This window comes from Pollicipes pollicipes, unplaced genomic scaffold (assembly GCF_011947565.3).
Source record: "Pollicipes pollicipes isolate AB1234 unplaced genomic scaffold, Ppol_2.1 Scaffold_4219;HRSCAF=4965_pilon_pilon_pilon, whole genome shotgun sequence".
Taxonomy (NCBI): Eukaryota; Metazoa; Arthropoda; class Thecostraca; order Pollicipedomorpha; family Pollicipedidae; genus Pollicipes; species Pollicipes pollicipes.
Window position 1 is genome coordinate 4513427 of NW_023596448.1, and position 15830 is coordinate 4529256.

Below are 15830 nucleotides of genomic sequence, written 5' to 3' on the forward strand. Positions count from 1 at the left end.
GAGAGAGAGAAGAGAGAGAGAGAGAGAGAGAGAGAGATGAGAGAAGAGAGAGAGAGGAGAGAGGAGAGGTAGGAGAGAGAAGAGGAGAGAGAGAGAAGAGAGAGTGAGAGGAGGAAGGAGAGAGAGAAGAGAGAGAGAGAGAGAGGAGAGAGAGAGAGATAGGAAAGACGAGAGAGAGAGAGAGAGAGAGAGAGAGAGAGAGAGAGGAAGAGAGGAGAGAGAGAGAAGAGAGAGAGAGAGGAGAGAGAGAGAGAGAAGAGAGAGAGAGAAGAGAGAGAAGAGAGAGAGAGAGAGAGAGGAGAGAAGAGAGAGAGAGAGAGAAGAGGAGAGAGGATAAGAGAGTAGGAGAGAGAGAGAGAGAGAGAGAAGAGAGAGAGAGAGAGAGGAGAGAGACGCGTGCGTACGTGCGTGTGTTGCTCGCCTGTAATTCTGTGACTGGTGCCGTTATCGGCCGGACTGTGTCAAGCGATTCGTGATCGGTACATTAGTCCACGATGTGTACTTGGTTTGACGCGTACGTCCGATCTGGTTGCTGAGATCCAACATCAGTTGATAAAATGCCCAAAAACGGACGGATTTTAGCTGCGGCGTGTAACTGACCGGAAACATCAAGTGACACTGTCGTCAGTACAACTGCCGGGTATCCCCTCTGTCGGAGGATGTTGATCTCGTGTCCGGCGGCGTGCGGCAGTCCATGTCTTGCCCCGTTTTTACCTGTGTTATGCAGGTTTTTTTGCCATTTGTTTCGACAGAGTTTGCGTCTGTCACATCGATCAAATGTTAAAACACGCTGTTCGCATTGCCATATTGCAGGCGAAGCATCTATCTCTCACTGCTTGTCTCCGCCGGCACTGGCCATACCGGCTTCAAAGCTGGCATGACCCCTGTCATATCACCCTCTCCGTCCATGTCACTGTACTGTCACTGCGCCTGGCTTCGCTCTGTGCATCTCTGGCCGGCCCATCTTCAACGTATGTCGAAGGGGATGACATGGAGCTCATGTCAATAAGCAATACATGAAATACTTTGCCACGTGTTTGAGATGACCTCGTGCAAGAAGTGATCAAGAGTTGATGACCTAGTGCAAGAAGTGATCAACAGCTGATGTCGCCGTGCAAGAAGTGATCAACAGCTGAGTGCGTGACGTCCGGTGTGGGGTTTGTTCGGGCGCCGTTTCTGTTTTGGTTTTAATCGGAATATCCAGTTGCGTGGCGTGCACGTAGTCCTGTGTATGATAATATTTTTGTAGTGGCGAGCTATGCCTAGCAGTAGGGTTGATGGAAACTGGCAGCTTCCAGTCCACATTCGCCGACCTTGGATTGGGAGCGATAGTCCTCGTGTTCTCGTGTCCTCTCTTCTAGTGTCTTCTAGTTCTCTAGTCCTCGGACGTCCTCGTGTTCTTGCTCGGTACACTTCACGGACTCTTGCTGGCAGTGAGCGGTCCGAACATGACTGTCACAAGCGGCGGAACACGAAACCCATGCTGGCGTAACACGAAACCCATGCTGGCGTAACACGGAACCCGTGCTGGCGTAACACGGAACCCATGCTGGCGTAACACGGAACCCGCGCTGGCGTAACAAGGAAACCATGCCGGTATGACTCGGAACCGATGCTGGCGCAACAGTGACGGCGTCGCAGGCTGCGCGACGTCTGTGTGTCCGCTCCACAGCACGTTACGGGCTCTGGCGTCCCCACTCTCGACCTCAGAGGCTGGCGACCGACACCGTGCTAATCCAGGAGTGGAACCGTCACGACCCGGGGCGACGGGCATTGCTGCCGAGCGGGCACAGCCCCGCTTGGGACGTTTTTCCGAAAGACTGCTCAAGGACCATGTCAGGCATGTCAATCAAGTATGTTAAGTATCGATCGACAACATATCGGCCGCAAAATATCGATTCTGCAAACTATCGGCGCGCGAACTATGGACTACGTAAAATATTCTCATAGAATATAGGCACTGTAACATATTGGCACGACACATTTTGCTATGTCAAAGACCGACACCACGAATCACTGGGTTTAATTGACTGATGCACGGGATACGTCGGGCAAAAGACGGTCGGTGTTGGTGTCTCAGGCTGCTGTGTGCCGGTCTTCGGGCTGTTTTGCATTGTTGTTTGAGGCTGCTGTGTGTCGGTGTTTCAGACTGACGTGTGTCGGTGTTTCAGACTGTTGTGTGTCGGTGTTTCAGGCTGCTGTGCGTCGGTGAGTCAGGCTGGTGTGTGTCGGTGTTCCAGGCTGTTGTGTGTCGGTGCTTCGGGCTGCGGTGCGCCGGTGTTTTAGGCTGCGGTGTGTCGGTGTTTCAGGCTGGTGTGTGTCAGTGCTTCAGGCTACGGTGCGTCGGTGTTTCAGGCTGCTGTGCGTCGTATTTTAAGCTGTCGCGTGTCGGTGTTTCAGGCTGTTGTGTGTCAGTGCATCAGGCTGCGGTGCGTCGGCGCTCCAGGCTATTGTGTGTCAGCGCTTCAGGCTGCGATGCGTCGGTGTCTGAGCGCTCGGCCTGACATCTGCCGGCGGCCGTGTTTCAGATGCGCACGCCCCACCGGCTGATCCTGAGCGGCTCCCCCCTGCAGAACAACCTGCGCGAGCTGTGGTCCCTGTTCGACTTCGTCTTCCCCGGGAAGCTGGGCACGCTGCCCGTGTTCATGGCTCAGTTCGCTGTCCCCATCACTCAGGGCGGCTATACCAACGCCTCGGACACCCAGGTCAGATGGCTAGTCAGCGAACGCGGCTCATGCGTCCGTCGCGTAAGCTTTAACACTGGACGCTTTGGAGGGTGTTCCTGTCTGCTCGCTGGCGGCTGTGAACCGCTGCATACTGGGTCATGGGTATAGCATACATTTATGGCATACGGCTCTGGACATTATGTCAATATTTTATGTATGCACCGTATCGGCTTTTTATTACCGAACTTTGGACTCGTAGTGCATTACCACAAAATCATATGATTTATGTGTCATTTCTAATGCGCAGATCATTTTGAGCTCTGAGTTGTCATGGAAAATGAATCGGATATTAATTCGCTACTCAGAAAAACCGTTGTAACCCCGCCCCACGGGAATGTTGCATTTACAGGCTACCAGGGGAGGGGGCGCAGAGCATCCCCCGTGGTCCTAAAAACCGAGCAGGGTATAGCCAGGGCTAAAACCTGCCTCCAGCAGGTGCTGACTAGCGGATATCGACACATGTGACCTCTGTTAAGTCATGTCAGATTAGGGGGATTGAGTATTGTTGCATTGGCTCGTATGGCTCTGTCAAGAACGAAACAAGCCACATCATTGGGGAAAACACCGTTAGAAATATTCCAAAACTGCGGGATGTGTACTGCGAGCGATTATGTCGAGCGACGTTCAAAGAGCCAAATCTGACCACAGTGATCAAAGTTTGGCCTTAATCTTTGATAATCTGATCGTGCTAAAGACACCAGAGCGATAGTCATGCATGTGCAGAGTGGCCTAGCAATCCATGGGTTTTCTTTGGATCGTTTTCTGCGACTAATAAGCATTATTTGTCACCGTTGAGCAAAATATCGCCGGGGTAAACGTGCAAAAGACTTCGTAGGGTATGAACATTCAAGGCCAGAAATGTCCCATTTTCACAAGTGTTCATATTCTGCTAATCCCGCTACCCCGAATTTCAGCAACGCGTTCAAAAAGGTTCGGTGTTTATTTCGGATACAACGGTGGGGGGCTTGGGCTTCTTGGGCGCGTTCGTGCGCGCCTGTATGTATGTTTTGGTGCGTGTATGCACTGCGCGTGGATGCGTATATTTATATGCGTGTGCCAACAGGTGGCTACGGTGTATTGGTGCCTCCAAGTGCTTCGGGACGCTGGCGAGCGTCTGAAGTGTGCGTGTGTGTGTGTCGCCAGGTGTCTGAGTGTCAGTGTCTGAAGTGTGTGTGAGTGTCGCCAGGTGTCAGGTGTGTGTCGCGAGTGTCTGGAGTGTGCGTGTGTGTGTGTCGCCAGGTGTCTGAGTGTGAGTGTCTGAAGTGTGTGTGAGTGTCGCCAGGTGTCAGGTGTGTGTCGCGAGTGTCTGGAGTGTGCGTGTGTGTGTGTCGCCAGGTGTATGAGTGTGAGTGTCTGAAGTGTGTGTGTGTGTCGCCAGGTGTCTGAGTGTGAGTGTCTGAAGTGTGTGTGTGTGTCGCCAGGTGTCTGAGTGTGAGTGTCTGAAGTGTGTGTGTGTGTCGCCAGGTGTCTGAGTGTGAGTGTCTGAAGTGTGTGTGTGAGTGTCACCAGGTGTCAGGTGTGTGTCGCGAGTGTCTGAAGTGTGTGTGTGTGTGTGTCGCCAGGTGTCTGAGTGTGAGTGTCTGAAGTGTGTGTGTGTGTCGCCAGGTGTCTGAGTGTGAGTGTCTGAAGTGTGTGTGTGTGTCGCCAGGTGTCTGAGCGTGAGTGTCTGAAGTGTGTGTGTGTGTCGCCAGGTGTCTGAGTGTGAGTGTCTGAAGTGTGTGTGTGTGTCGCCAGGTGTCTGAGTGTGAGTGTCTGAAGTGTGTGTGAGTGTCGCCAGGTGGCTGAGTGTGAGTGTCTGAAGTGTGTGTGTGTGTCGCCAGGTGGCTGAGTGTGAGTGTCTGAAGTGTATGTGAGTGTCGCCAGGTGTCTGAGTGTGAGTGTCTGAAGTGTGTGTGAGTGTCGCCAGGTGTCTGAGTGTGAGTGTCTGAAGTGTGTGTGTGTCGCCAGGTGTCAGGTGTGTGTCGGGAGTGTCTGAAGTGTGTGTGAGTGTCGCCAGGTGTCAGGTGTGTGTCGCGAGTGTCTGAAGTGTGTGTGTGTGTGTGTGTGTGTCGCCAGGTGTCAGGTGTGTGTCGGGAGTGTCTGAAGTGTGTGTGAGTGTCGCCAGGTGTCAGGTGTGTGTCGCGAGTGTCTGAAGTGTGTGTGTGTGTGTGTCGCCAGGTGTCAGGTGTCTGAGTGTCAGTGTCTGAAGTGTGTGTGAGTGTCTGAAGTGTGTGTGTGTGTGTGTCGCCAGGTGTCAGGTGTCTGAGTGTCAGTGTCTGAAGTGTGTGTGAGTGTCTGAAGTGTGTGAGTGTCTGAAGTGTGTGTGAGTGTCTGAAGTGTGTGTGAGTGTCTGAAGTGTGTGTGAGTGTCTGAAGTGTGTGTGAGTGTCTGAAGTGTGTGTGAGTGTCGCCAGGTGGTGACGGCGTTCCGGTGCGCCCAAGTGTTGCGGGACACGATCGCTCCCTACCTACTGCGGCGGCTGAAGGCAGATGTCCAGCAGACACTGCAGCTGCCAACTAAAAACGAACAGGTGAGGAGGCAGTGCCCACGCGGCGGCGGGGTCGGCGGGTGGCGCCCGACACCAGCGGCGTGCGGTCACCACAGCGGCGGACACCGGCGGTGTGTGGTCACCACAGTGGCCGACACCAGCGGCGTGAGGTCACCACAGTGGCGGATACCAGCGGCGTGCGGTCACCACAGCGGCCGACACCAGCGGCGTGAGGTCACCACAGCGGCGGACACCAGCGGCGTGAGGTCACCACAGCGGCGGACACCAGCGGCGTGCGATCATCACAGCGTCCGACACCAGCGGCATGCGGTCACCACAGCGGCTGACACCAGCGGCGTATGGTCACCACAGTGGCCGACACCACAGCTACCGACACCAGCGGCGTGCGGTCACCACGGCTACCGACACCAGCGGCGTGCGGTCACCACAGCGGCCGACACCAGTGGCGCGCGGTCACCACAGCGTCCGACACCAGCGGCATGCGGTCACCACAGCGGCCGACACCAGCGGCGTATGGTCACCACAGTGGCCGACACCACAGCTACCGACACCAGCGGCGTGCGGTCACCACAGCGGCCGACACCAGTGGCGCGCGGTCACCACAGCGCCCGACACCAGCGGCGTGCGGTCACCACAGCGGCCGACACCAGCGCATCGACCCTGTCGTATTGCACACGCGCGCCGCCTGCAAGATATTGCTATCCCCATTAAGATGTTTTTGTTATAGACGGTAGTAGCGCTGGATAGTTTATGATGCACGGCTGGGTGGAAGCTGCTCTTCATTCAGCTGACCAGGCCGGGGTCCGTCGCTCGTTGGTCCAGGGTTGAGACTGGGCTACGAAATAAAAACTAGTGATAAGCCTGATAACTGAAGAGCCCAGCGATGTCCTGACTAACTTAAGGCAGGATTGGGCCCTCCAGAAGTCGTCTGGGACTCAAGGGGAGGCAGAAGTGGTGCACGTTTCTGGTTCACGGTGTGTCTTGGTTTTGCCAGCAGTTTCTCGTTTGTCATAGCGTTGATTTTTGGCAGCCAAGCATTTAGCGGCGGTAGTTCCATTATCACGGTGTTGCAGTGCACTGTGCACGACCGAAGGCAAGCTACAAATTCAGCAATATTACAGTCCTCGTTATTTTGACCTTTATGGAGCTATAATTGGCTGTTCATTCGAGTAAAAAAGAAAGAATAACCGTATTTGCGTTTGATGATGTGCTCAAAAGTTTTCAACAGTTTTTGACTTTTTAAAGAAGCTGGCATATATTGCACAGCGTGAGAAGTGGTTGGTGGCTTTTGCAGTTGCATCCGAGTTCAGTGGTTAAAACAGATTTGTCGAACCCACCATGCAAAATGTGTAGACATTAGCCTCTTCAGTTCACGCGCTTAATTCTCCCTGTCTCCAGGATAATGCCGAGTCCCGTCAACTGTGTAGATCAGTCTCGAGCTTGGGACGCTAGCCGTGCCATTATTGTTTCTGTCGGTGTTGCGTGAAGCGGGGCGCACGACCAGGTCATTTAATTCAGAAATCAATCACCGTGGACAATGTTTATGTATGTACGCTCTGTAAGTACGATATACGTATGGACAGGGACGCGGCTAGGCTACTGGGGTTTGTTTTGTCGTGTCTGCGTCAGGTATACCATCGAATCGGTATAACACTTTATAGGAATAGATCTGGCACACATACGTCTTTTCAAACAGGTTTTTGAATCCTTGCAAAGCATTTGTTGCCGAAAATCGTTCATAAGAGCTGGATCGTTGGGAAGTAAAAGCTTAAAAGATTGTTAAAAGTTCTGAAAAGTACCCCACCGTAATTATCCATGAAAACGGCTAATAGCTCGTGTATTACGTTCAACGCCTTTAAGGTCGATCAGTAGCTTTTCTGGTAAAGCGAAGTCAGTGCAGCGGGGTGAAATCCGACTCACCAATCTGTTTTTTCCTAAACCACATATGAAGTCAAAAACAGACAGCGGGTTTCTCATGCACTTTTTGTGCATTAGCCAGCGAACAGTATAAAATGGACTCAGAATAAACCGACACCGGCGGCCTACTCTTGTACTTGCGGTTGACAAAGTACAAGTGCTTTCTCATCTTGGTCTTTTACCCACCACGCCTATGCACGGGTGGATGCGGCGTGACCGGGGGCCCTCGCATTGGAGGGATAAGCTGTTTTGTTGCGTTGTTTGCAAACACATGTGCATTTATGCATGCTTGTGTATGTACGCAGCCTGGGACATTCCAGATTTCAGATTGATCGCATTGCTTGTTCACCTTCTGTGTGAGTTTAAGATTGCACGACCCCGGGTGGCTTGGAATGACGGGTGGTGCACAGCCTTATTCACATGTTCACGTGCATATGTATGTATGTGCATAAGCGTTAGCGTGGAGCGCGCGTGCTCGCGCGCGTTACAGGGCGCTTGTGTACGCTGACCACGCACCCCAGCTCAGTTGTCGGCGCGTTCTCCAGGTGCTGTTTTGTCGTCTGACCGACGCCCAACGGACCATGTACCAGGAGTACCTGCAGTCGGACAGCCTGCGGCGCATCCTCCAGGGCAGGCTGAAGGTTTGTTATGATGCGCCCACCCGGGGTCGGCGTCTGGAACGGCCGACGGCGCGCGCCGGTCGCTCGCCGCCCGCCGCCCAGTCGGCGCGGGTCAGCAGGGCGATCGCTGACGCCGCCGTCAGAGCGGCGGCCTGTGTGTGCCGCGGGCCGGCGTGACCGCTGGGTCGTCACTGGCGATCGCTGACACCGCCGTCAAAGCGGCGGCCTGTGTGTGCCGCGGGCCGGCGTGACCGCTGGGTCGTCACTGGCGGCCGCTGACACCACCGTTAGAGCGGCGGCCTGTGTGTGCCGCGGGCCGGCGTGACCGCTGGGCCGTCGTTGGCCGCGGGTCGAGTCGGAGCGGTATCCGCAGATATGCTACAGTTCACTGTTTATGTGAGTTGAGTCGACCGGCCTGACAGACGAGACCGTCCAGCCAGGTGCGGGGTAAGGGCCACACCCTCCTACGCTCAGTCACGGTCTCTGCCGGCCAGCTGTAACACCGTCCGAAACTGACCAGTGTGTGGTCATATTGTTCTCTGGCCCCCGTTTTATGTGTTGATCAGAGCGATGTACGGGAACTACTGGACGAAAAGACAACGAAACCAGGCACACGGACTTCACGAACTACATGCTGTGCAATTCATTGCACATGTCCAGCGTTTGCGAGGGGCGAGCTGGCGGATGTGTTGCGGTCCGGCCTGCGCACCGCGTCAGTCCGGTGGCGGCTGTGTGCTGCGGTCCGGCCCGCGCACCGCGTCAGTCCGGTGGCGGCTGTGTGTTGCGGTCCGACCCGCGCGCCGCGTCAGTCCGGTGGCGGCTGTGTGCTGCGGCCCGGCCCGCGCGCCGCGTCAGTCCGGTGGCGGCTGTGTGTTGCGGTCCGGCCCGCGCGCCGCGTCAGTCCGGTGGCGGCTAACCTACCGGCCGCCGCCAGGTGTTCGTCGGCCTGATCGCCATGCGGAAGATCTGCAACCACCCGGACCTGCTGTCGGGTGCGCCTGACCCGGAGCAGGAGCTGGAACAGGGGTCGGAGCCAGAGGCCGGTCGGTACGGCTTCTGGCGCCGCTCCGGCAAGATGGTGGTGCTGTCGGCCCTGCTGCAGATGTGGCGCCGGCAGCAACACAAGGTGCTGCTCTTCACGCAGAGCAGACAGGTCAGTGGAACGCCCCTCTCCTTTCGTCCGTCCGTCCCTTCTTTCCCCCTCCCTCTGTCTCTCCCTCCCTCCCTCTCTCTCTCCCGCCTTCCCTCACTCCCGTAAGTGGGCCGACAGGGCGGTCTAGACGCGGTCGAGGTGTGTGGGGTTACGGTTACGTTTTACGTGTTTGCAACGGCAAAAAGGAAGCGTTTTTGGGGTAAGGACGGACCGAGCAGCTGCGGTGTGGCCAAGAAGGCGAGCGGTGTGGCCCAGCTGCGTCGATCGGTCGCTGCGCCGGTCAGTCGCTGCACCGGTCGGCAACCGCGCCGGTCGGTCGCTGCGCCGGTCGGTCGCTGCACCGGTCGGTCGCTGCACCGGTCGGTCGCCGCGCCGGTCGGTCGCTGCATCGGTCGGTTGCCGCGCCGGTCGGCCGCTGCGCCGCCTCCTCGCAGCCCGCTCCCAGCGTGATGACGGCGCGCCGCCAGATGCTGTGTATTCTGGAGGCGTTCCTGGTGTCGTGTGACTACCCATTCCTGAAGATGGACGGCACGACGACGGTGGGCTCGCGCCAGAAGCTGATTGGCCGCTTCAACAGCGAGCCCGACCTGTTCGTCTTCCTGCTCACCACCCGCGTCGGCGGCCTGGGCGTCAACCTGACCGGTACGACCGTCGCTCACGCTGGCTGCTGCTCGCCACACACCATACCGGACGCCGGAGAGGCGCCGGCGCCCGTGCGAGTCCGGGTTCTGGCGTCTCGGGTCAGAGCCCTCCCTCGTCACATTACAGCCGTACTGGGCCGAGTCGGAGCCCTCCCTTGTCACATTACAGTCGTACTGGGCCGAGTCGGGTCCCTCCTTTGTCACATTACAGCCGTACTGAGCCGAGTCGGGGTCATCCCTTATATTACAGCCGCACTGGGCCGAGTCGGGCCCTCCCTTGTCACATTGCAGCCGTGCTGAGCCGAGTCGGGCCCTCCCTTGTCACATTACAGCCGTACTGAGCCGAGTGGATATTTTGACGGTGCATGGGTCCGAATTTGGGTCCGAAATCAAGATGCTAAAACCTGAATTCCCAGTCCTTAGCCGCGAGCGGGATGACACGTGACAAAAACAGGCTTGTATCAGGCTGCCACGATTAGAGTGTCATCTGTGAAATCGTAACTGTTGATAAAGATACACCTATCCTAACGTTACATACCTCACGTTATCGAGTGACAATAAGTGTTATCGAGTTATAGGGACGTGTCTTCACGAAGTCGCAGTGACCGATGCTTAATCTGACGTGACGTAGTCGTGATCAATACAGCCTGATGACATCCATCGAACAAAACCAGCCGAAACAAACCCAACCTACCCAGCGCAAGAGCGGGCCGGCCGGCGGGCCGCGGCGGTCTCTGGTGCGGCCGCTCTCGTGCCGCAGCCGGGCGGGTGACGTGGCATCCCCTGCTGCCAGGTGCTAACCGAGTGGTGATCTTTGACCCCGACTGGAACCCGTCGACGGACCAGCAGGCGCGGGAGCGGGCCTGGAGGATCGGCCAGCAGCGGCACGTCACCATCTACAGGTGGGCTGGGCGGGTGGCAGGCGGCACGTCACCATCTACAGGTGGGCTGGGCGGGTGGCAGCCAGCAGCGGCACGGCACCATCTACAGGTGGGCTGGGCGGGTGGCAGCCGGCAGCGGTACGTCACCATCTACAGGTGGGCGGGGCGGGTGGCAGCCAGCAGCGGCACGTCACCATCTACAGGTGGGCAGGACGGGTGGCAGCCAGCAGCGGCACGTCACCATCTACAGGTGGGCAGGGCGGGTGGCAGCTAACAGCGGCACGGCACCATCTACAGGTGGGCTGGGCGGGTGGGACGTCACCATCTACAGGTGGGCAGGGCGGGTGGCAGCCAGCAGCGGCACGGCACCATCTACAGGTGGGCAGGGCGGGTGGGACGTCACCATCTACAGGTGGGCTGGGCGGGTGGCAGCCGGCAGCGGCACGTCAACATCTACAGGTGGGCTGGGCGGGTGGGACGTCACCATCTACAGGTGGGCTGGGCGGGTGGCAGCCGGCGGGCGGCACGCTTCTGGGGATCGATGCTCACCACTGCCCGCAGCCTGATACGCTGGAGAAAAGCAAAGCAGCCCTGCTAGTGTAAGTGTAGCGAGTGGTGATAGCTTGCGCCCTACCGGGCGAGTTCTGTGCGCGCCCTGTTCGGTGTGCTGTGTGCCTGCTGGACGCCGTGCCGCGGCCGATGTCAGGCGGAGTTCAGAGGCAGGGGGGGGGGGGGGGGGAGTCGAATCTCCGCTGATGGACGTGGCGCCCCCTGATCAGACACACCACAAACTGGGACCGATTCGTCGTCACCGCATCCAGAAGTCTGTGCTGCGGGAGCATGGCTACCGCGGCACTTCTCCTGATGCTTAGTGCCGACGCACTGGCTCTTTCCTTTGAATGATATAGATTGGTAGAGTGACAGATTGGAAGCCTGCGGCATTTGTCTTCTGTAGTGTAATTCACGCTCTGTATTGTTTATCACTGAGCAGGCTGATTCGCATCGGATCTTAGTCACACAGCGCATGGAGTGAACAAGTATTTGTATCGGCCTCAGGCAGGCTTATCAAACTGTTTGATGACCGACCACCTGGGGTTTAAAGATAACCCCTTTCGAGTTTCGGGAACATCTTCTGAGCCGTGCCAAGTCGGCCTATCCACTGTCCGCACCTGACAGGTCATGACTGTGGCACAGTATAGAGGGACGAACGCCGATGTCGGGTCTGGCCATGGGTTATGGCGTCATTAGTGAAGGCCTAGGCGTCCCTCTTCACCTCTACAATCACTCGTAGTGTTTTTGCCTGTTTTTGAATAGTTTTTTATTTGTATGTCCTTGATTGTTAACCAGGGTCAATCACGCTATTCGAGGTCATAAGGTCATGACCAAAGGTCATGTTAGATGATCTAACGCGTGTGGAACAACATACCCTGTTGCGCACATTTTTGATTTTAAGAGGGTATGGCGGACACATTTTCCAGTCATTGACTTACAATGTGGTGTAATCGGGAAGAGCAGAAACATCTTACCGGATGGGGTGACCTGATCTTGATCTTATCTTGATCCTGGGCCATTGGTACCACCACAGTTTGATTCTAATGATGATATACGTCGCCTCGTTCGGTGCCTGTCGCAAAACCATCTGACCAGGGTTCCGAGTTTCGGTGGAGATGAGGCATCTAGCGTGGTTCGTCACGTGACAGACGTGAACCAAACAACTGCTGGGTGTGAGTGACTTAGACGCGCCACCAGGTTGACGGAATAAAGATGCGTGTCGTATTTACCCGGCACGTGTATTCAAAAAGAAGGTGTCCTGACAAAATAACGCAGAGACGCAGGGTTGGGACACAAGTATGTGCGATTTAGTGTTGAGGCGAAACGTCGGTTCGTTACCGGAGTACGTCTGGTGGGCGTGAACGCGGACAGTGTGAGTCGTGGTCCACTTTTGATACGGTGGACTATGTTTTGTTTTTTCAACCTGGTGACTATTTTGCCGTTCTCGCTAGTGTGCGGCAAGATCTGGAGGAATGGCTTATGGTGCGCGGTTGTTTGCGGTCTGTAGTTATTATGCATGGAAGATGATTTTGCTTAGGATAACTGGACGCGCGGGATGTAATGCTGTTTTCCTGTTTCAGATTGCTGACGGCGGGCACAATTGAGGAGAAGATTTACCATCGGCAGATATTCAAGCAGTTTCTCACTAACCGTGTGCTGAAGGACCCCAAGCAACAGAGGTGAGCGGCGTTTCCCAATGTTCTTAATAGGCGATGCGGCCTCCAGCACTAGTCGCCACGTCGGTGATTCTAATTACATTTTGCACTTCATGGTACATGCTTTTGAGCTTACCGTTTAAGGACTGTTTTGAGCCTCTTGCGAATGGGAGGTATGTGAGAACCCTTTGTCTTTGTGACAACGTGTAATGTTTTGGGCTCGTTATCACGCCCCTCATGCAACCTTTTGGCCCATTAGTTTCATTTTTTGCAGATTAGTCCGAGCCTTTTGACTGGCTGGATTGCCACGATCAGCGCACGGGCTAAGCTGTGTATGTTGTTTGAGACCTGACACCACCACTTGATCGTGAGGTTCCGGGCTAACGGCATAATATTCTGGGGAAAGGAAGAAGAAAAGCTTAACGTGTAACAATGCGCGGCACGGTTCGTCTTGCCCTCTGACGTCACTTGACCTTTAGCGCGACGGCTGCCGTCGATCGCGGCCATCCCAATCAGGGGCAAACAACGGGCGCCTAAAGCGACTCGAAGTCACCCGCTACGGCTGGGAAAATCTGAAACCAGGCGCTCTAACCATCTGAACTCTCGGGACAGACGGACAGCTGACCGCCGATTAAGATATGAGCCCCGCATTTGATGGATTAATATATGAGCCCCGCATTTGATGGATTGAGATATGAGCCCCCCATGTGACGGATTGAGATATGAGCCACTCATTTGATGGATTGAGATATGAGCCCCGCATTTGATGGATACTGAAGCCCCACTGACCCCTTTACGTACCACGCTTAGACGAGTGTCAGAGGTACCCGTGGGGTCTCATTCGGACCACTTCAGAGGCTGGCTTGGGCCAATTAAATTCCGTCGGCACGTAATCGTGGGAAGTTGATGTTATGTCTTTTCGCCCGCCTGTTCGATATATCGGAATAGCCCCATCCGATGGAGTCTAACATAGGTGGAACGGAAGACTAAATGAAGCTAAATGAAGTTTGAACGCGTTTCAGTCTTCGAAATTTTGAGGGGTATGGGATTGCCCCATTGTACTTAGTACATGTTGACGACGCCCGTTGCATTGCAAACTTCATTTAGCTTTACTTAGCCAGACACAGCGGTGTTTTGGCGGGGGCGTCCGGGCTCGGCGCTGATGCCTGCTGTGCCGTGTGCTGTCCTCGCTCAGCGTGTGCTGTCCTCGCCAGGTTTTTCAAGTCCAACGACCTGCATGACTTGTTCACGCTGACTGAAGACCCGTGCGATGGGGCGGACGAGGCCCGGAACGGCGCCGAGGGCGCGAGCCGCACCGAGACGGCGGAGATGTTCGGAGGTAGCCAGGTATGTCCGGGCCGGGCAGGGTGGCTGGGGGGATGTGACTTGGGACGGCGCCGAGGGCGCGAGCCGTGCCGAGACGGCGGAGCTGTTCGAAGACAGCCAGGTAGGGCCCGGGCCGGACAGGGTGGCCGGAGCATGAGCCCGGGATGGCACCGAGGGTCTGGAGTAAAAGGTCTGGAATAACAGACATGTACTCATTCAGTGCTGTGTCGGCGTGAACCGCTTGTTTTATTTGATCTCCGATGTCAAGTGTGTTGCAAACAGAACGCCTGTAACGGCTGTCTTCCTCAAGATTCCCACCAGCCAATCATCGCAGTTTGGCCTTCGACCTTCGCATTGTGATATGGCGTGTTCATCTCAGTAGTAGTGGTTACCCATCGACGCCAGGTGACGAGGTCGTCGCTATGGCTTAAGAGCTGGCGCTGTGGCCACTGCCGCTCAGTGATCGTTCCGACCACTCAGCTTAGTCCTTATCGCTAGCTGAACAGGGTATCGTGGTGTTCTTCTGTGGCTGATAACAACTATTTAGGAGAAATGCAATTGCTACGTGTTAAAGGAAGTGTTTGACACTTGAAGGTATGGAAGCAAGCATCAGATGTGATGAAGTAAGCTCACTTATAGCTATTGGTATACTTTTTAGGTGGGGAAATACTGCGCTAGACAGCACACTTATCTGTTTGGGAAATATGCTCCTCAAGGTGTCATAGTTTGGTTACGTGATCGTGCCTTGCCCAGCATTGATTGAAAGCCAACTGACGGCCGATATATCTGGAAAGCACGCTCACGAACGCCAGATATGAACCCCTTAACAATCATATTTTTCTTGGCCTTGATTGCCGCGCGGCGTGTGGAATGGCAGGATTTAAGTGACGTTGTTCTAACATGAATGCCAAGGTGACTTTGAAATACTCTCCCCAGTATACTTTTTCCAGTTTTCACTGGCGTGTAGTTCAGAAACTAGAGGGACTGAGGTCTTAGGAAGGGCAGGGTTGCAAACAGCATGAAAAGGTGTTTAAGATGGCTATTTCAGTTCAAAACCTTATGTAAATGTGGACCACTCCCTTTAAGTATGAGTGGAAGGAAGTCGCCCGTGCCTGATTGTGAGCGCGGTTGAACCGCGTGTGCTGGCCATCGGTGGTGTGCTGTTCTGGCCGCACCGGTGTGGAGAAGCCTCAGCGGAGAGTGAGGGCCGACCCTGCGGCTAACGGTGTCGCCGTCGGGCGTCTGCAGGTGAGCGCGGCCGCGCTCCGCCGGCGCCGAGAGCGGCAGCGGCAGGCCCGCCGCGAGCAGCAGGCCCAGCAGCAGCGGCGGGCGCTCAGGCGCAAGCGGCGCCTGCTGGAGAAGGCGCGCCACCTCAGCCGACGGCTGTTCGGAGCGGCGGCGTCAGGCAGCCAGACGGGGCCGGCGGCGCCGAACGGCCAGCACCAGGAGACGGACGGCCAGCACCAGGAGGCGGACGGCCAGCACCGGGAGACGGACGGCCAGCACGAGGAGACGGACGATCAGCAGCAGGAGACGGACGATCAGCACCAGGAGACGGACGGTCAGCACCAGGAGGCTGACGGTCAGCACGAGGAGACGAACGGTCAGCATCAGGAGACGGACGGTCAGCACCAGGAGACGGACGGCCAGAACCAGGAGACGGATGGCCAGTGCGGCACAGTTCCGGCGCAGTGCGGCCGGAATGTCACGGCGCTGGTGTCTGAGGCGCGCGGGGCACCTGACGGCCGAGGCGTCGGCGGGCAGGCCGGTCCGCCCCCGGTACCGGCCGGCCCGTCCTCGGTACCGGCCAGTCCGTCTCCGGTACCAGCTGGCCCGCCCTCGGTACCGGCCAGTCCGTCCCCGGTACCGGC

The 15830-nt window shown here is 56.3% G+C and overlaps 1 protein-coding gene across 1 annotated transcript; it reads left to right on the forward strand.

Annotated features, from left to right (window-relative positions):
* Window positions 1–2521: 2521 nt before the first annotated feature.
* On the forward strand, window positions 2522–15810 carry LOC119095695 (DNA excision repair protein ERCC-6; the record flags this gene model as incomplete). Its single annotated transcript, XM_037218551.1, has 9 exons — window positions 2522–2705; window positions 5119–5235; window positions 7677–7772; window positions 8686–8904; window positions 9372–9546; window positions 10339–10447; window positions 12559–12657; window positions 13848–13980; window positions 15208–15810. Coding segments are annotated over exons 1-9 (1728 nt in total), but the record flags the coding sequence as incomplete, so codon positions are not given.
* Window positions 15811–15830: the final 20 nt, after the last annotated feature.